This window comes from Galeopterus variegatus, unplaced genomic scaffold (assembly GCF_000696425.1).
Source record: "Galeopterus variegatus unplaced genomic scaffold, G_variegatus-3.0.2 Scaffold1217, whole genome shotgun sequence".
NCBI classification, from domain to species: domain Eukaryota; kingdom Metazoa; phylum Chordata; class Mammalia; order Dermoptera; family Cynocephalidae; genus Galeopterus; species Galeopterus variegatus.
Window position 1 is genome coordinate 232886 of NW_007727328.1, and position 19328 is coordinate 252213.

Consider the following 19328-nt stretch of genomic DNA (forward strand, 5'->3'; position numbering starts at 1 on the left):
TATGTCAAATCCTATGATTGTAGTGAGTGGGAGGCTCTTAGGGTGAAAACTAGTAATTTAAAGTGACCTTGGGTGCCACCTGGATGAAGATTTATGGAATATGAGAGCTGAAGCATTCATATTCCATAAAACAAGGTTTAAACTATCACAGTTCCCTAACAGGCAGCTTTTGCTGAGACCTGCTGGAATGAGGCAGCTTGACCTTTAGCAATTTTTTCTGGGCTTGGCATGAAATGATAAGAGTTTGAGGTTGTGACTGAATTATGCAAATGTGAGGTCATTCAAGGGGAACTATATAGAATGTAAAAACTGCTGAATCCTTAGAGATCCAATCCCCTTATTTAAAAATTGAGGCAAGGGAGGCGTGGAGAAGTAAGACTGACTTAGCCAACATCATGTGGCAGTTAGTGATTGAGACCATTGATTCAACTTTGATCCCTGGTATTTGGAAAACTGCTTTCAGGAATACCTGAAAGTCATTAGTGATTTTTTTCCTTTGGTTTAAGGACACAAAATCATTGGTTTATACAAATTAATTTGGTAGACCCTTGGATTTGTGAAATCCAAATGTATAATTGAGTATATTCTAGGTAATCAATTTAATAGCTATAGGAAAATGATGTTAACATTGATATTAGTCAAACAACTTTGAATTTACTTTTGAAACGTCACTTCTTTTGAGCTTTAACCAAGTGATTTGCTTTTTTACTTATTTTAATCATGTCAGGTCATCAAAGACTCGGGGCTTAAGTCTCTATGGTACAGCCAACAGCTGATCCTGCCTTTTTGCAGATAGTTGCACATGGCTTCCAGAAAGAAGTAGGACTATGATATAGAATACAATTCTAAAAAAAGAGTTTATGGCCGTTCTAACATTTTAGGACTTTTGAGTCTTATTAGAGGTAAGAAAAACTACTGCCCATTTAGAAGTTTTTCTATTTTAATAACTCATCAAGGAAAGGAAGACTCAATGTGACAAAGTAAAATAAGTAGGTGCTTTGTAATCATATCTTTGTTCACATTCTGGTTCCATTACTTATTACGTGAGTGACTTTAGAGAGTTTGTTTCTTGTTAGTACAAGGAGGTTAACACATCTACTATTTGGGACTATTATGAGGTTTAAAGGTAATAGGTGTAAAACACAATGCCTTTCACAGAATAGGTACTTAATAAATGGTAACTGAAGTTATGAGGGATACGTTTTCAAAGTTTACCTGCTTTTAGGTATCTTTTAAAAGTACACTGAAAGTCCCCATAATTTTATGGTTGTTTATCCTGAAGTCCCCATAATTTTATTCTTTACTAGATGGCTTCCTTTGCTGTTTATCATCATTTAAATTAGTTTTGAGTGACCTTAGGTTATAAGCATTTGATAAAGGCCCACCTGACTATTCAACATTTAACAAATATTTACTGTTCCAAGTGCAGTTCTGATGTTAGGAGTATAGCAATGAGCAAAACAGATAAGAGTCCGTATCATCATAGGGTTTATAATCTAGTGAGGAAATGGAGACAATAAGTAATAAGCATAATAAATAGGTATACGATAGAATGCTATAACTGCTATGAACAAAAAATCCTAAGGTCACTGGGAATGTGGGAGACAGAGGAGGTGAAATTTAAATGGGATGGTCAGTCTGCCTCAGAGGTGACTTACGAATAAAGACTTGAAGGAGGTTAAGAAATGAGACATGCAGGTATCTGAGAGAAGAATATGCCAAATCAGGGAATAGCCAGTTCCCTGCCCTGAGGCAGGAGTGTACTTGGTATATCTGAGGAACAGGGAAGCTGCTTGTGTCTGGAGAGGAATGAATGTGGGTAGAACAGAAGGACTTGCCATCAGAGATTTAATGAGGTCCAGATAACTAAAGGCTTTAAAAGCTCTTCTAATGACTTTGACTTCTGTTTGAGAGAAATAGAGCCCTTAGAGGATTTGAGCAGAAGAATGACATGATCTGATTTACATTTTAACATATTGAGACTGATTAGAGGTTAAGAGTGAGAACAAGGAGGCTAGCCCAGTAGAAAGTGGCTTGGACCAGGGTGATAGCAGTGGTGGTGGTAAGAGGTCACAGTCTGGATATGTTTTGAAGACAGCCAATTTGCTAATAGACTGGATGTGGGGTAAGAGAAACAATTGTTGAGGATGACATCAAGGTTTTTGACCAGAGCAACTGGAAGGAAAAAGTTACCATTCACTGAGGTGGGGAAGATATGGTTGAAGCAGGCTTGGACACATTAAGTACAATAAATATATTAGAGATCTTAAGAGATGTTATGGCAGCAGCTGGAGTTTTAGCCTGGAGTATGGGAGAGAAGTCTAGGCTAAAGATATAAAATTGGGAGTCACTTTCAAAAAGATCATATCTTAAATCCAGCAGACTGGATAAAACCACAAAGGAAGAGAGTATAGACTCGAAAAAGAAGAGATCTGAGCAAAGGAGAGCCCTGGGGCACTCTGACATTAAAAGTGGGGAGAGAAGGGGAACCAGCAAATAGACCAAGAAGGAACCGCCAGTGAAGAAAGATGAAAACCAGGAGTATGCGTGTCCTTGAAGCCTAGTAAAGAAATTATTTCAGAAGGAGGAAGTGATTAGCATGTAAAATGCTGCTTGACAGGGAGAGGAAGATGACTGAACTATTCATATAGCAACATGGAAGTCACTGGTGATCTCGTCACATGCAGTTCAGGAGAGTGGCATGTGCAAAAGCTTGGGCCTAGTAAGTTAATAAAGAATGGCAGGAGAGGAACTGGAGCAGTTTTCAGATTTTACCATGAAGGAAATCAGAGAACTGGGGCATAGCTAGAATGATCAAGAGATTTCTTTTGCTTTAAAGATGGGAGAAATAAGGGCATGTTTATATGCTGGAAGCGTTTGCCCCAGCTGGAAAGGAAAATGTGATAATGAGGAAAGGGGAATGAGATCTAGTGCTGAGTGGAGACAACACACTCAGACAGAAGCAAAGATGCTATCTACCAACAGTCCTCTACAGCAGATCCCACTGTCTCCAGATGAATAGGATATATAGACACAAAAAAGAAGCAACACATTCAGTTTTCATTGAATGTTACTATCGCTGAAGGGAATGAGGCAAATAGGAATAAAAATCTATTTTATAAATGACTCACTAAAGATTAGGTACTTATGGGGCTGGCCAGTTTGTTCAGTTGGTTATCACTTGGTGTTATAACACCAAGGTCAAAGGTTCAGATCTCCAAACCGGCCAGCTACCAGGAAAAAAAAAAAAAAAAAGATTATGTACTTAGCTCTTGGAAAACAACAGATTTTGGAAAACAAAAGTTAATTTGGTTTGGGGATAAAAATTGACTATTTTGAACATCTAACAACTTCCCAAAAAGGTATTCTTAGCATTGCCCAAATTCATATCTTTATGCTCTTACATGTTTAAACCTCAAGTCTAGTATCCCACATCAATTTCTGGTTTTTTTCATTTAAAATATAGGTCTCCATCAGTTTTCTCAACCTTCTTTTAACCCATATCCCCTTTTGAAAAACTATCTTACCGTTCCTTTTCTCCCAGCTTCTCCCCATCACGTGAGACTCACTGGCCTATGTAATATAAACATAAGGGTGCTTGGATGTTGAGAGTGCTACAACATCCTTAAATCACTTTTCAGGATATGAGAATCCCAACTGTCCCGAAAGCATTATTGTTTTAGAAAAGTTAATGGTGATGATTCAAGAAAAAGTTCAGACTGAAAACTAGATTTAATTTTATTATACAACTTCATGTACGACATTCATTTTGTTATTTTTCTAAGTGCATACAATTAATTATCAGAATATAGATCAACTCACCAGCTTACACAGAGCACTGGTGATGTGTATATGTATATATTTTTTGTTTGTTTTTTGGCGGCTGGCTGGTACATGGATCCAAAGCCTTGACCTTGTTATAACACTGCACTTCTAACCAACTGAGCTAACCATCTAGGCTGATTTTTAATCAAAATTTTACTGTATATGATAGTAAAGGTCACAGATGATAAATTTAAAAATACAAAAATATTCACTTGGGTTTTGATGAACTATTAGTTTTCTTTATTCTGACCTAAAATTCAATCTGTGAATAGGATCTGAGTGCTGAAGTTTACATACTAGATTATCCAGTTTATTGGTCTAAGAGGTAGTAGCTCTAAAATTCCAGTGGGCCAAAGAATCACCTGACTGTATTTAAAATGAAGATTTCTGGATCCTACCCCAAATATTCCAACACAGTAAGACTAACATAGTGCCCAGGAATCTGCATTTTTACAAGGACCTTCATGGAGAAGGTGACATATGACTAAAAACTTGAAGGAGATGAGGGAATAAGTCATGAGGCTAAACAGAAAACACTGTTCAAAGGTTTTCCCTAACATTCTACTTTCAAGTCCCAGACTAGTTTAAACTATTTGTTATATGATGTAATAGCCCACTGGGAAGAACCCTAGAGTGTTGGTCTACAAATCCCTGGTTCTCAAAAGTTCCAATTCTATAGTCAGAAAAGGATAGTCCTTGCTTGGGCTTGTATACAGATCCCGTAAGGCTGCAGAGGGAAACTGCTGCAACCCCAAGCCTGTGCAAAAATATCCACTTCACGTTTTGGTAGAGTGCTTCTTTCTGCAGATCAACCCAAACACTTTCCAAAGACAGCTGTGGTCTCTTATGTAAACTGCACTTCTCTAGAGAGCTGGAGATCAGATGCAGCAACTGTCAAGCTCTTTCCCACCCTGACTTCATCTGAAATGTAACATTACATTAAATATCATTAATAGATACATTAAAAATCAGAGCTCCCTTGCCAATTTACAGTATTACCTAGAAAAATTATGAAACGAGCCAGGACAAGAAAAAAGTTTTTTTCTAAAATGGAGAGGTGTTTTCTAATACTAGATGCTGTGAAAGTGTCAGTGGTGCCTTTAACTGCTTCTGAAGACAACTGAATTTTATTTCCTTTGTGACTGGTATTTTTTCTTTAATAAAACGAAAAGCAGGGAGGTAAAGTGACAACCCTGAAGCTCTTTGTCAAATTAAGAGTAGAAATTCTTTTCTGTAGCCCTCTACCTATAATAGCACCACCATTAACCTGGCATCAGCCATTTATTGAGCACCTACTATGTACTCATATAGAGGTGGAAGGGAATAAAAAAAGATATGGCATGGGCCCTGCCCTTGAGGGGGCTTCCATTCTTACAAACACATCAAAAGACAAACACACCAAAAGATAAACAAGTTACACCACAAGAAGTCACAAAAAGATAATGAGGCTTACACCATGTCTTAAAGTTAGCAGAGAGAGGAGCTAGAGAGAAGGCATGAAGCAAGAATGAGCCTAAGTAAGGTGCATGGCTCACTGGGAAACAGAAAAAGTCCAGTTTAGTCAAGGTAAATTAGTTCACCCAGAACTGCAAAGTAGGAGGTGGTAGCCAGAAAGAAAACTTAGAGCCTTGCTGGAGAGAGAGAGCGAGCCTTCAGCTAGGTCTAGCCAAGGAGTTTGGAATTTGACTGCAGAAAAGTAGGAACAGTTGAAGAGTTTCACACAGAGCAGTATTCAGGAATAGTAATGTGTTAGAGACATGCAGAATAGATGGAGCAGAATGCTTAGAGGCAGTTAGAAAGCTACCAGAAAAATACAGATATTAGGTGATGGGGACCCAGACAGTAGCAACATTAATTATTACTGCTTTCATAGAATACAACTAAATGAGTTGTACTACAGCTCTAAGATCAAGATTTTTCAGAGGATGCTATCAAAATGAAATTTGGAAGTGATATTTTTAAAATTTTCCCAGTAATTGATCATTTTTATGATAAAATATGAAGGGGGAAAGAATTTTATTATTGCTTATAGTTTATTTAAGAGGTTGTGACTTCTATTTTACTTTCCTTGTCCAGTCAATTTGGCATTGTGTTTTTAAGCACTGCCCTAAAACTTCTTTGACATGATAAGAGAGAAAAGTCTAATTTCAAATGAATTCATTAATTTCATGCAAATGAAAATCTTGACTTCAACTTAAATATTGGAAACTCCAAAAACTTGGCAGTGGTCCTTTACGTGTTCCAGAGACCTATCATTCACAATGCTAATGAATGAGTTCCTAATTAGTCATCAGACAAGGGGAAGAAAACTTAGTATCACTTAGAAGTGAAACCTCACCTGTTTTATCAACAGTGCATTAATAGAGGAACAGCCTCTGAAGAAGTGAGTTTGAGTACCAAGATTCTGAATGAACAGAAGCCAAATACCCTAATTTGTTCCAAGGTAACTGACTGGGAATAGAGACAAATTGTTTAAAACTAATTTTTTTCTATTGTGAACCTGATGTTTGGGGCATTATCAAGGATGCTGACCACGTTGGACATATCCATGTGGAAACAGCACATTTTACTACCCCAGAGCCAGGCACGCCTTTCTGCAAGATGGTTCCTCTATCTGAGCTGTAAGAGCTTTATTTCTTTACAACTTAATTCTGGAAAACAGGTACTTCAACCCTGAGTTTTCATTCTGACCTGGTGGTGTAGCAACTACTGTGTGTGAGCCATTAAAATACTAGTGCTTCTACCAACTTCTTTCCAGAGTAAAGAGGATATGGCTAAATCAGTGCTTTTATCCCAGTCCATCAGTCAGTGTGTGTGGCACTCAGGATCACTAGGAGATCTTGAAGACTGAGTACTCAAAACGCAGACTGTGGATGGTTTCCCATCCTCAGCACACCCCCCCGCCACCTGGAGTTTCTACAGAAATCATTGTTCCCTTTACTGATTTCCATAACCATAGAACAAGTTTGGAGATCAATGTGTCTTTAAGCTTTGAGCCTTCTGTATTATGATTTAAGCATAAATTCTCCACAACTCAGATTTGCAATAATAATTTGTAAAATAGAGTTCTGTTAATTAATCCTTTGCCTTAAGGGATGTTAGATATTGCCTTGGGGTTTCTGGAAGACATATATAGCAAGACAGAACTGGCCCCTAACATAATATATATTAGTCTAAGAACACTGGGATGAATTAATAAGCTAAGTGCCTAGGAAGCATAAAATTCACATCTATCTTAAATATGAACATGCTCCAATACTATACTTGGCCAATGACTTCAAGTGGAAGTTTTTGTTCTTACAAATGTTTATTTCCCTCCAAATTTACTGTGTTTTTCTGTAATGATGTGAAAAGTCTTCGTTTCCCTTTTCACAAGTGTTGAGGTTCAAAAGCCAGATCTTAACCATAGACTAATCTTCATCTCTTCAATGTCTTACATGTTGATTTAGTTTCATATGTAAGTATTTATATGAGTTTTCCTCAGGTATTTATACATCAATATATAGATATATATTCCTACACAGATATATACAAGCTTTTTATCCTCATCTTACCACTTGACAATACAACTTTAAATATGTTTTACACAGCTGTTCCTTGGTCAAGGTCATTTGCAAGAGCAAGTCGGTTTCTGAAGAAATCTTGTTTGGTGGGTGAAGGATCCATTGAGGGATTCTCATTAGTTTTTTCCCTGTATTCTGATCCACTGGACCTAAAATCTCAGCACACAGATAAAGTACAGGTTGATTTGGTTTTATTTGTTTTCAAATATTTTATCTATCCAAATTGTTTTGCATTTGTAAAATAGTTGCTGCTAGGTCTGGAATAATTTTACTCTCCTGAATTTCACGACTCAGGACATGTGTATCTAATATTTGTAGCAAACATAAAGAGAATATCTTTCCAATACTTCTTCATAGGGATATCTGTTACCATTGTATATGTCAGTGTAAAATACTATGTGATAACACCGTAATAGGGGAATAAAAGCTCAGAAAACTCAAGAAATCCTATTTTTCATTCAATAAGGTAACTACTCCACAAATTACCAAGGCCCTGAAATTAAAGTGGATGAAATTCATTGTTCTCAATCAAAGTTATCAAAGGCCTTTACTGAGTTTGGGCATTACATTACAAACTCTTGCTTTTGCTTGTTTTCATTTTTAAATGAAAAATTTATTGAAGCCAACCACACATATATACTACATTTTGTAGAATGCAGAAATTAGTACAGTAATCAGATTGAGGAGATACTATAATCTCAACCACCACAAAGGAGACCAAGGCCAACCAATAGTCAACAGCTCTCATCAGTCCATTTGGGTCCCCAGTTGAAGGTGCATTCTTCCTTTATCTTGGGTAAGCCGGTTGGGTAATCCATTCCAGCTCTGCACCTTCTCCAGTTTGTTCATGTCAGAAGTCCCTGGAGGGAGGAGGCTTTCTGGAAATAAGCTAGACTGGGGCCCTTTAGCTAGCTTAAACTCTGAGCTAGAATGGGTAAAACTAGCCCAGTAACTAAGAACCAATATCAAAAGACCATACAGGATGTATGAAAGTGATGTTAGACATCAAGTTCTTTGTCCAAAGCTCCTACACAACTGAACAAGTTCTCCATAGGCTGAGGCTGAGTCAGGTAACGCTTCCACTATCCACAACAGAAGGATAAATGGCCTCCAAGTTCTTTCTCTATCATTGGTATGATACTGTTGAGTCCTCATTCGTTGTGATTAGATAAGTTAATTATGACTCTATCACTTACTGAATTAATTGGGCAAAATTCAAACATCCCTTTACATTATACAAGGAAAGAAGTTGGATCCACACAAAGACTAAAATCCTGATGTCTGAAAATTGATGACTGACTAGGTATTTTCACTTTTCACCCTGAGATTTGATACCACAGAAGAAGCCATAGCTGCCCACCATGCTTTCTACTTCTAGTTGCTAAGCAGCACTTTTCTATTACATACCAGTAAAGAGAGGAAAAACTATTCTACCTCTTAACTCCTATACATCTGGGTAATCACAAAATAAGATTATATTTGGTGGGGAGAAGTCTTCCTTTACAGGAACCTCTCTAACCTCTCCCTTGAAACAGCCTCCACATGCCCCACCCTAAAACTCCAGGCCTTCTCTCATCTCTCTGAACTCCCACCTACCTCCAATTCAAATCATCCCTGATTAATACAGCTATACCCAAAATGTTATAGGAAGATATATGTTTGACCATTTCATTCTTTCCCTATATCTTCTGTTATTCAGAAGACTAGGAATGCCTATAGTTTTAGGAGTAGGATTTGAATTAGGCTTCTGTTTCTTCTGAATTGTTCCCCCACATGACAGTTTCTCATCGGAAAGTCAGCAGTCCAAACTTAAAATCTTCACCTCACATTTCCCCTTTTAGCTACATCTGATCTCTCCAAAACCCAACATGTCACACTTTGATGGTTCCAACATGCAACTGTGTAGTGTTTACCTGGAAATGGGAAAGCTTTGATGTCACCACCAGCCCCAAGGACCACAGAAATCTTCACCAGTTGCGTTCCCATTTCTGAAACAAATGCCAAAATCGCCCTGTCTAGTTTTCAAAGTCCACAAACTCAGCTTAGTTTTTTTCTTTTTTAAGGCTCTTCTGACAAATTGTACCTTCCCTGTCTCCAGTGTCTGAATTTCTCTGCATTTCTTGATATAAGCTATTAATCAACTAATAGCTAACTTGCTAATCCTTTTCAAAATCCATCATTCTACTGTAGCCATGACTAAAAGCTCATTTTTATCCTTTTAAAGATAATTTTAACTGATCTCTTTATAATGCTATAATGGTATATGGCCACCTGGCCACCTGGCCTCTTCCAAAAGCGTGGCTGTTAGTCTCTGAAGTAACACATACCTAAATTACGAGGAAATAACCTGAAGAATCTAGGAGAAAGGGTCAGCGTATTTGCTTTTATTCCTTTTCTCTGTAATAAAAATGGCTTTTGTGCTCCCAGAGCCATTTTGGCTCACTGCAGTGCAGATCTGAGCAAACACTAAAGGGACAGGTAGGCAAACATTCGTGGGGAATGACACACAGCCATCCAAGCATTTGAGAAACAGGAAAAGAGAACAGGCCTGTTGCTAACTTTCCTTCCACTCAAATGACAGAGACAAAGAAAATAGCAAGTTGAGTAGGTCATAGAGAGCATAGATTTGCTACAAATAAACTTTGAAAGCTTGTTAGGAGCTGGGGAAGGGGAGGGGTGGAATCCAGTGCCACAGAAACCTCTGACTTAAGAGTTGCTTCTCTCATTAGAAAGACTATCTTTCTTGAAAGCTTTGGAAGACTTGCATATGGAAAAGTAAGGAGTAGGGGAACACCCATCCTGTTGGCTAAATCAGTTCAGCCTTGGTAATCAACAGGCTGACACATGAGCATTCATTTAATGAATACTTGTTGAGAGCTTACTATGTGCTAGGTACTATACCTTGCAGCTAGGTTATCATTACGTTGAACTGTAAGCCCCTAATGGGCAGGAACTATTTCTTTTATTTCTTTTGTGCTGGACGGAACCTCATACACTGAAGACCCTTAACTTAATGATTGATTTCAAATGACCTATGGAGAAACATTTGCTATCAGTATTAAGTAATCTTAAATGTTTATCCCTTCAATTTTACAGTGATATAGGAAATGAAATCATAAATGAGCAAGAACCTCAAAGTGAGTAAGAAAGGGGGAGGGACTTGAGAAGGAGGAAGAGAAGAAGGTTAGGATAAAATGATCAATTGATTCTTTAGCAGTCCTGCTTTCTATTACTTGTTCTGTTCCACAGCCAAGACTGAGCATATAAAAAAAACAGTTAAGAAGACAACAAAAGAAGAGGATTCACTGACATTCAATTACATGGGGCCCTGTAGAAGTACTCTCTGTGTGTGATTAAGAAAACAGAGATTCTGATGTGACTGGTGGGGTGGGGTAATGACCAGCATGGAGACACTCTGAGGCATGTAAGTTATAAAGTGCTAAAGAGGAAGAGAATGGATGAGGAAGTAGAATTAATCATTTGGAAGCCATATGAAGCCATATTCTTCATCTTTTACTCCCCCAAATTTGAGATAAAAAATTTTTGATAAAAAGAGAGAGCACCATTTACATTCCCTGACCCTAAACTGTCTTATGTAATCCTCTTCCCCACTGCCACACCCCCAAGCAAGAATACCCATTAACCTAAGTGCAAGATATACATACTCCTATAAAGATGAAGTAGCATTTGCCTCAGACTTCCCAACGATCTAGGTTTGACAGCCTCCGCATACATCCTTCTACAGTGGGACAGTTTGCCTTCCATACTGCTTACAGGCATGGGGATAAGTATTCAGTCCAGCATCAGGTCTGTTCCTGGCTTTCCAAGAATCCTCATTAAAAATGTTTAAAATCGGGGCCGGCCCGGTGGCGCACTGCTACAGTGCGCCGCTTGGGAGCACAGCGGCGCTCCCGCCGAGGGTTCGGATCCCACATACAGACCGGTTCCCGCTCACTGGCTGAGCGAGGTGCGGGCACAGCACCGAGGGTTGCGATCCCGTTGCCGGTCCCGGTCTGGTACGGGCGCTACACTGAGGGTTGCGATCCGTTGCCAGACACGAAAAAAGACAAAAAAAGGAAAAAAAAAAAAAAGTTTAAAATCACTTAACATTTTCAAATTTTAAGATATATAGTTTTTATTCTGATCAATTCTGGGCAGATTTCAGGGACATGTGACCTGGTATCTACCCAGGACAAACGTGCCTGAGATGGAAACAATCAGAGGGTCATCCTTTTCCCCAAATATCATGGGCATTTTTCAGGATTTTTTTTTATGATGCCAACTTGACTCTCCCTTTTGAATCCTTGTGGATATGAGCATTCGGCCCTCCCAGCCTCAGAGGGAAGAGAACCCTTTCTCAGGTTTTCTGCTGCATCTGGCTCCATGCCTAGCTTCATCCCGAAGCAGCATTCTGGGTGTGTGGGGCCACCAGCCAAACAAGCCCCTATGGAACAAAAAGCGTGTCAGCGTAGACAGGAATGAGCCTCCAGGGGCTGTGGGGGAGGAAGGCAGCAAGCCCCAGACAGGACACAGGCGGCTTTTCTGGCACTGGCCATTCAGACCTGTGAGGCCAGACTCTGGAGTAGTGTCAGTACCCAGGACTAGTCACTTCTTCAAGTCACAGGGCTTGATGCCAGCCTGATCTCCTGACACACAGGAGAAGAATAGGCTGAATGTCTCCTGGTTCCTTCCTGTACCTGTCCACATGCCTGTCTTCAGAGTACAAGTTCCTATGTAATGGTTGGGACCATGTCATTCATGATTCCTACAAGTGTGTGCACGTAAGAAAGAATGTTCAATTAATGAGAAGAATGGTGTGTTCTCATCAGAGTTAAAAGCCACTGACCTTCCTGTGCTATGCTGGGGCCTCCCTATCCTCCCTCTCTACTTTATCGCAATGGAGCAAACTTTCTATGGTCCTTGGATAAAAACACTCAGGAGAAGCTACTTAAGCTGCTTCTTTATCCCATGCCAAGTCCCCAAAGTGCCCACTATGGCTCCTGAATCACAGGCCATAAGCAGGCATCCAGGCATCACCTAATGGTACTGACTGTACTCGGCCAGATACAAGAAGCCAGGAAAGCCTGCCAGAGAGAGTCATCTATGGCTCCACGTTCACTTTCACTTGGATAATGCTTCAGATTTTAAATACAAAGTATAGTGCCAGTATTGGTGGCAGCAATATGATCGATGCGGGAGGAACTTATCTACGAGAAAGAACAAGAAGACTAAGGGAATCCAGTAGCCCTTTACTTAAGGAGAATCCCAAAAAGCTGCAAGAGGACTAAAAGCAATTCACCAACACAAACGAGTCCTCAGCATTATACCAAAGTCTGTGGGGAGTACAGAAGACAAAACCTAAGTCTGCTATGTGGTAGGTCTTTAAAATTATAGGTCCCAAAGCCACATTAATTTCTTCTTTCAGGTGATAAACAGACATGTAATTACTCAGACTGAGCTACAACAAAGTCAAACTATAGATAATGCAAGTCTCCACATTAGAAAGGACTTGAGTGATTTCTTCCCACCCAATGTGGGGATACCTTTCACATCATCCCTTGCCAGAATCATCTAGCTTCTACTTAAGAGAACCCACTCCCTCAGGAGGCAGCCGGCTCCAGTTTCAGGCAACTGCATTTTTAGGGAGTTCTTCCTCTAACCCATTGCTCCTACTTCCGCCCTGTGGACACAGAAAAGACAAATCCATTCCCTCTGCCTCATAGTAACTGGTAGAGTATTTGCTTACATTTCTCTGATAAACAGGAATCTGTAAAGGAACCAGTGGTGGATCTATTGCTCGTTGCTTTCCAACAGACAGTAGCCAGTCATTACAAATAGTAGTGGGCAAAATGTGGCTGTTTGTTTTGAGAATACTGTGATTAAAAAAAAAAAAAAGATAGACTCAAGCAGTGCCTTTAGGAGTTTGGAATCCTTAGAAAGATTTAGGAGCCTAAACCCCAAGGTCAGGCCAGAGAGTTGTCTGCTTCCAGGTTCTTCCACCCTATCACACTTGATAGAGGCAGGCACTGGGCCAAGGAAGATCTAGGTCTATGATCATAAAGAGAAGCATACAGTACTTAACTCTTCAACCCCTGAATAAGGTAGTCTCAGGACGCAGCAACAGTCACATGCATACATCGGTTGCCTTAGCAAAACTGAAAGGGCACAGTAGGGCTGTAGCTAATTGCAGAACTGTTGTTCTCCCCTCCTCTTCCACCTCCTTCCAGTAACAGGTAGGGACCAACAATCAGAGACCCACTAATCTCAGCACCACCCTCCCCATGGGAGGAGAATTAGACAAACCATTAAAAAAAAAATGAAGTCCTTTATAAAGTACCCTAATACAGTAAAAGAAAAAAAACCCCTCACTCCCGGCCTGCCCCCCATTCTTCCATCAAGACCATAATCTAAATCAGCCAGTAACCTCTACCTTCAAGATGAAAGTGATCTCCCTGTGCTTCCTCACACGCCAGCAGTTCTCCAAAGACAGCAACAATGCATTTGCTTAACTTTTCCATCCATTAAAATATGAACACTTACTGTTTAAAAGTGACTGCAAGAACCTCCTCTACCATGAAAAAGTAAGTAGCAGGGACAATCTCTCTAAGGGAGAGGGAAGTAGTCTGGGGACCAGTGAATATAGAAACAGCAGGCTCTCAGGCAGGCAGTGGCAGGACTGGCAAGTCCCGCTATGGTCAAATGTTAATGGTCACCTCTTTCTTCCTTACTTTTTATGCTGGGATTTGGCCACTGCCTCCCAGACTGTATGACAGTGCTGGCCAAAATGCCTGGTGAGTGATATTCCATACGACAACAAGGACTTAGAATCTCAGAAGGACCACAGAAATGCCTTGGTTTTGACTCCTATGAAGTATGGAAACTTCATTGACATGATTTTTAACTAGGGCCTAAGGCAAATCCATTCATTCAGGAAAAACACTAGCAGAAGTCCCAGTAAATATGTACTAGCACCCAGGATAACTATAGGCCCCTAAAGACAGAGGTGCTGAAATGCCCTTACAAAACTTTCCACATGTGGGGAGATTCTGATGGAGCACCCATTATGCCCAATTCCAATAGCAGATCCCATGCCCTCCAGTCTAAAAGGAATTTGACTGTCACCAGCTCATTTCCCAGGGGACCTCCTCTGCTCACTCTTCTCAGGACACATGACTTTGGTAACAAGGAAGGAGAGATAAATGACAGAAGAGGCAGGGGATTGCTTCTACTCTGAGATTACAATGAGAAACATCTTCACCCCGCAGGAACCGTGGCTACTGGGTGCAGGCACTGAACTTGAAACAGATGTATGAGACCAGGCTACGTGATACTTATTACTGTTAAAACCTCAAGACTTAGCCCAAAGGGAAATGAATTACAATGCTGTCTTGTCTAAGGGCTACTCACTTCTTTTTAAAGAGCTTGCGGAAGGAGCTGCGAAAGCCCCCTTTCTGGTCTTGCCTGGGATTCTGATCGCTGAAAGATGTTTGTTCACTTTCTCTTTCTTCCTTTGGACAGAATCTGGTGGTGTCTTCTAAATGCATCTCCTGAAAACACAAAAGAGATTTTTTTTTACTCTTTTCCAAAGCTTACATCTATCCTGACTGTGGGACAATGTTTTAGCCTTGTCACTTTCCTCACCCACCTCAAAAAACTACTGGTAGGCACTCAATCCCAACTAAAGCAAACTCAAGCTAATGAAGAAATCAGTAGGTGGAAAGAGGATAATTTTCTGCTGAGTGTGGTATGTTCTATGTAACAAGGCACATAGTCTGGAGTAGGATATAATTATGACAAAAGATAAGGAAATAAAGGAATTTAGCTAATGTTTAAAAAGTATAGAAATTAAATTCCTATTCTGGCACCAACACTGTTTTGCTGGAAAAACAATAGTAATCCCCTCAAATCTGTAGGTATATTTCTCTTTCTACAAAATAAGAAAGTTCCTTAATTGTAATACTAGTTTTAAATTCATGTTCCTAACTCTCCATTTTAGTCATAAATGAAAGAAATACTTTTTGAGAGGTCAGCCTTGTGTAGAAGTAAATGTCAGTTAGTATTCCCAACTTTCATGTATGCTTTTAATACAGTTTTTACAATTCTTAATCCAAGGTATTTGGAGTATAAAGTAAACTAAATTAAAAATAAGGCTGTATCTTTTGTGAATTCTCTAGTTTCTTTTTAAATATGAGGTATGCTAAACAACAAATGTGCATATATATATTTATATGCATATGAGCTAGAGATGCGTATATATATATATATATATATATGTTTATATTCCGTATGAACAAAACGTTTACCTTGAGATGACCGTAATCTAAAAGCAGTCTAAAAACAGTTGATTAATTTTGAGTAAACTTAAGAGAACCCAAGAAGTCAAAGCAAAAAAGCACACCTATCATGCCCTGAAAGTACCATGAGTGGGACTGGTGACTGCTTGCTAATAGAGAAGCAAAGCGTCAGAATGAATTTTTTTCAGGAAACATACAGGCTTAACTTTGAAAACTTAACTTGGGGTTGCAGTAGCAGCTCTAGAATTTCTCTGAGATTCTACTAAGATTCATAATTAAAATATGGAGATCAAAATCTTGATGGCATAACATAGTGTTTCTCAAAGTGTGGTCCTCTGACTACAGGATCAGCTGGGGCCTCTATTTAAAATGTAGATTCCTAAGCCCCACCCCAGAATTTCTCAGTCAGAATCTCTGGAATTAGGCCTAGGTAATCATTATGCACACTTAGATTTGAAATCAGTGGTTTAAGGCACACATCTGCCCACCTGCACTTAATGTTTATATGAATCTCCTAGAAATCTTCCTAAAATGCAGATTCTGGTTTAGCAGGTCTGAGGTGCAAATTCTGCATTTATAACAATTTCCCCTGTTATGTATTCACTACTAGTCCAAGGGTCACATTTTGAGAAGTGGGCTTTTAGGGACTAAATATATTAATAGTTTAAGGAAAATCTTTCTATGGAACCATAATCTTAATAGCATCTTGCATTTATATAGCATTCCATACTTTACAAAACATATTCACAAACTTTATCTTATTTGATCTGTTCCTCACAACAACCTTGTGAAGTAGGTATATATTGTCTTATTTTTATAGGTGAGAAAACTGGAGGCACAGAGAAACCAAGTGAATTGTCCAAAAGCACACAGCTATTTGGCAGCAGAGCCAGGACTAGAACCTAGATCTCCTGACACCTAGTCAGGTACTCTTTGTCCTAAAGCATACTATCTTCTTTCTTGGCTCTTAAGAGACAGAACACTAAGGACTAAGCTTTGCTGGCTCTGCTGGGTAGGGGTGGAAGATACACACAACATATTTGAAGAGATGCAACAGTAGTTTTGCACATCTCAACAGCAAATAGGTGACACCTTTAAGGGTATGGCTTTTTTAGTTTGTCTTTTGCAACTAAAATACCCATCCCATTCCCATCTCAAAAACATACAAACATGCACAAACATGCACATACATGCCATGCATATATACACACACATAAACATGCACACATGCACATACATGCATATACACATGCACTCTGCATGCCACCTCTCTAGGACTCCCAACAACCCAGGCCTTCTGAGTTTTTAGAAAGAAAAATTTTGTCCAAGCAATGGGAACTTTGCATGCTTGAAAATACTGCTAGACAAAAAGCCTTTTTAAACGGGCTTCCAGGATGGCTGGCTAGCTTAGTTGGTTAGAGTGCTGCCTTGTAATACCAAGGTCAAGGGTTCAGTTCCCCACACCAGCCAGCCATGGGGGGACTGGAGGGACTGACTTCCATTCCTCCTTGGTGTCTCTTCCTGAACTTACTTGGCTCACATCTTACACTGTTGATGCTGAAGCTTGCTGTTCAGTATGTGTGATTAACAATCCCTAATATATTGTTTATTGTTATTTAGTATGTCTAGTAAACAGCCACAAATATATCATTCATTGTTTGCTTCTCAGATATATTACTTGTTATTTCTGATTAATGGTTTTTCCTTGACAATTGTTGAAACCCCAATTTTTCACATATCAACTAAGAAAGGAAAAAAAGATTTTTTTTTTTGGCAGCTGGCTGGTAAGGGGATCCAAACACTTGACGTTAGTGTTACAACACCACGCTCTAACAAATGGAGCAACTGGCTAGCCCCCAAAAAGACATTTTTATGAACATTATGAATATTACAGCATAGACTATACTAGTTAGAAGGCCCATGTCCCTTTGAATCGGCACTGTTATTTCCTTTCTACTTCCCTTGTTAATGAACTTTAAACTTGGACACAAACCTAAGATTGATTTGCCCAAGAAATTTTGCCTAACAGAATTTTATCAAGTTTGGAGTTGAAAATCTTAGGTAGAAGAAAATCTGAGAACCCTGGGAAACCTCAGCAACTTTAGCTGGGCACACTAGGTAGGTGCTTTTGCCCTCTGCAAGAACCACAGACTTTGACTCCTGGAGTCCTGGTGGGCAGCAACCTGCAAGGCTCTTCATGATTCTGCCCCTCCCTGTCCCTCTGGCCTAACGTACACCACTCCCACCTGGCCCAGTATGCCAAAGGAAAAACATCACTCTGCTGTTTCACGCCAAGGAGCCTTTTTCATGCTTCCCTACCTCATTCTTCCCCCAACCAACTTCTAGGCAGCTTTTAAAATCAAATTCGGACATTAAATGTATCTAGGAGGACTTCTCTGACCAACATCACCCCAAGAGATTTTTAATACTCCTCCCATGTGCTCCTGCAGTTTATTATAACTGTGTTTCTGTGTCTCCTTCCTGTACTAAGCCAGTGGTCCTGGAGGACAGAGACTGGGTGCCATTTACTTCTGAATTCTCAGCAATTAGTACAGAGCCTGGTGCAAGGCAGGCACTCAATGTTTGCTGAAAATTTTACGAATGTAAGGAGTCACTAGTCATCAATGTCTTCTCACTCACCTGAAAATGAGAATAGGTGGAATAGAAAGGTGGTGACACAGGCCAGAGCTATCATGTCAGAAACTGCCTTTGTTCCAATCACATACAGAGAAATTAAGTATTTGCTTGGGAACTACTAGTCTTTTCATGGATACATTCTTTAAATTCCCAGAGGCTTGCAGACACCGAGGTTAGACATCAAAATACCTCAACAGTCATTGAGGCCAAAGAGAGTGGTTTTGAGTCAATGCTTCTTTGGCTATTTTAGGATGTCCCTGACCCAACGGAGTTTGCAAGTTAATGTGATACCCTTTTGGAGTCAAAACGAAAGCAAGCTGAAATGAACTTAGCTTTGCAGCAAACCTCGCAGGAGTCTACATTGAGACAGGGCAACCTGCCACCCCCCAAGCTACAAACAAGGATGGTGGGGGTAGGGAGTAGAAGAGGCTGGCACGTGGCGTTCAATATTTTGAACATTTAAACAAACAGGTGCACCTAACAGGCAGAGGAAGAAGCAGACGGGTCTGGGACTCGCGTGCCGTGCTTTGAAAAAAGTGCAACTTTGAGGTGCCACAAGCTTAAGAAGTAAGACACCCCCCTAACCGTGTGTGTGTGTGTGTGTGTGTGTGTGTGTGTGTGTGTGTGTGTGTGTGTGTGTGTAAGAGGATCTTCTTCGCTCTTTGCCGTCACACCCGTACATGTATAATATGCTCTTTGTGTCGTCGTACACAAAAGGAAAACGAGCGCTGCCACTTGCCTTCAACGGCCACTGCGGCACGCGCCTCCCCCAAGGCGGGCGCGGGGCTTCCCGGCCTTTGGCCCCGCCTCTGCCACCGGCCGCCTGCCCGGCCCGCCGCCAGCGCGCTCCCCAGCCCCTAGCCTGGCCTTGCTCTCACTCCCCGCCAGCTAGTGAGCTCGGACTGCTTCCCGCAGATGGAGGCCCGGGGCTGCCGACGCTGTGGGATTCGCTTCGGTTTTACTTTACCCTCCTTACTTCCAAATAGGTCTGCTTTTCGCTTTGGGACCT

General features: G+C 40.2%; 1 protein-coding gene across 1 annotated transcript in view; it reads right to left on the reverse strand.

The window, feature by feature from the left end:
- Positions 1-7062: 7062 nt before the first annotated feature.
- ARHGEF33 (Rho guanine nucleotide exchange factor (GEF) 33) overlaps positions 7063-19328 on the reverse strand; it is a 50002-nt gene continuing 37736 nt past the window's right edge. The window contains exons 15-16 of the mRNA XM_008575618.1: positions 14796-14963; positions 7063-7537 (exon numbers count right to left, since the gene is read on the reverse strand). Of these exons, the coding sequence (XP_008573840.1) occupies positions 7408-7537; positions 14796-14963 (298 nt within the window). The 3' untranslated portion in view covers positions 7063-7407. The remainder of the gene's footprint in view (positions 7538-14795; positions 14964-19328) is intronic.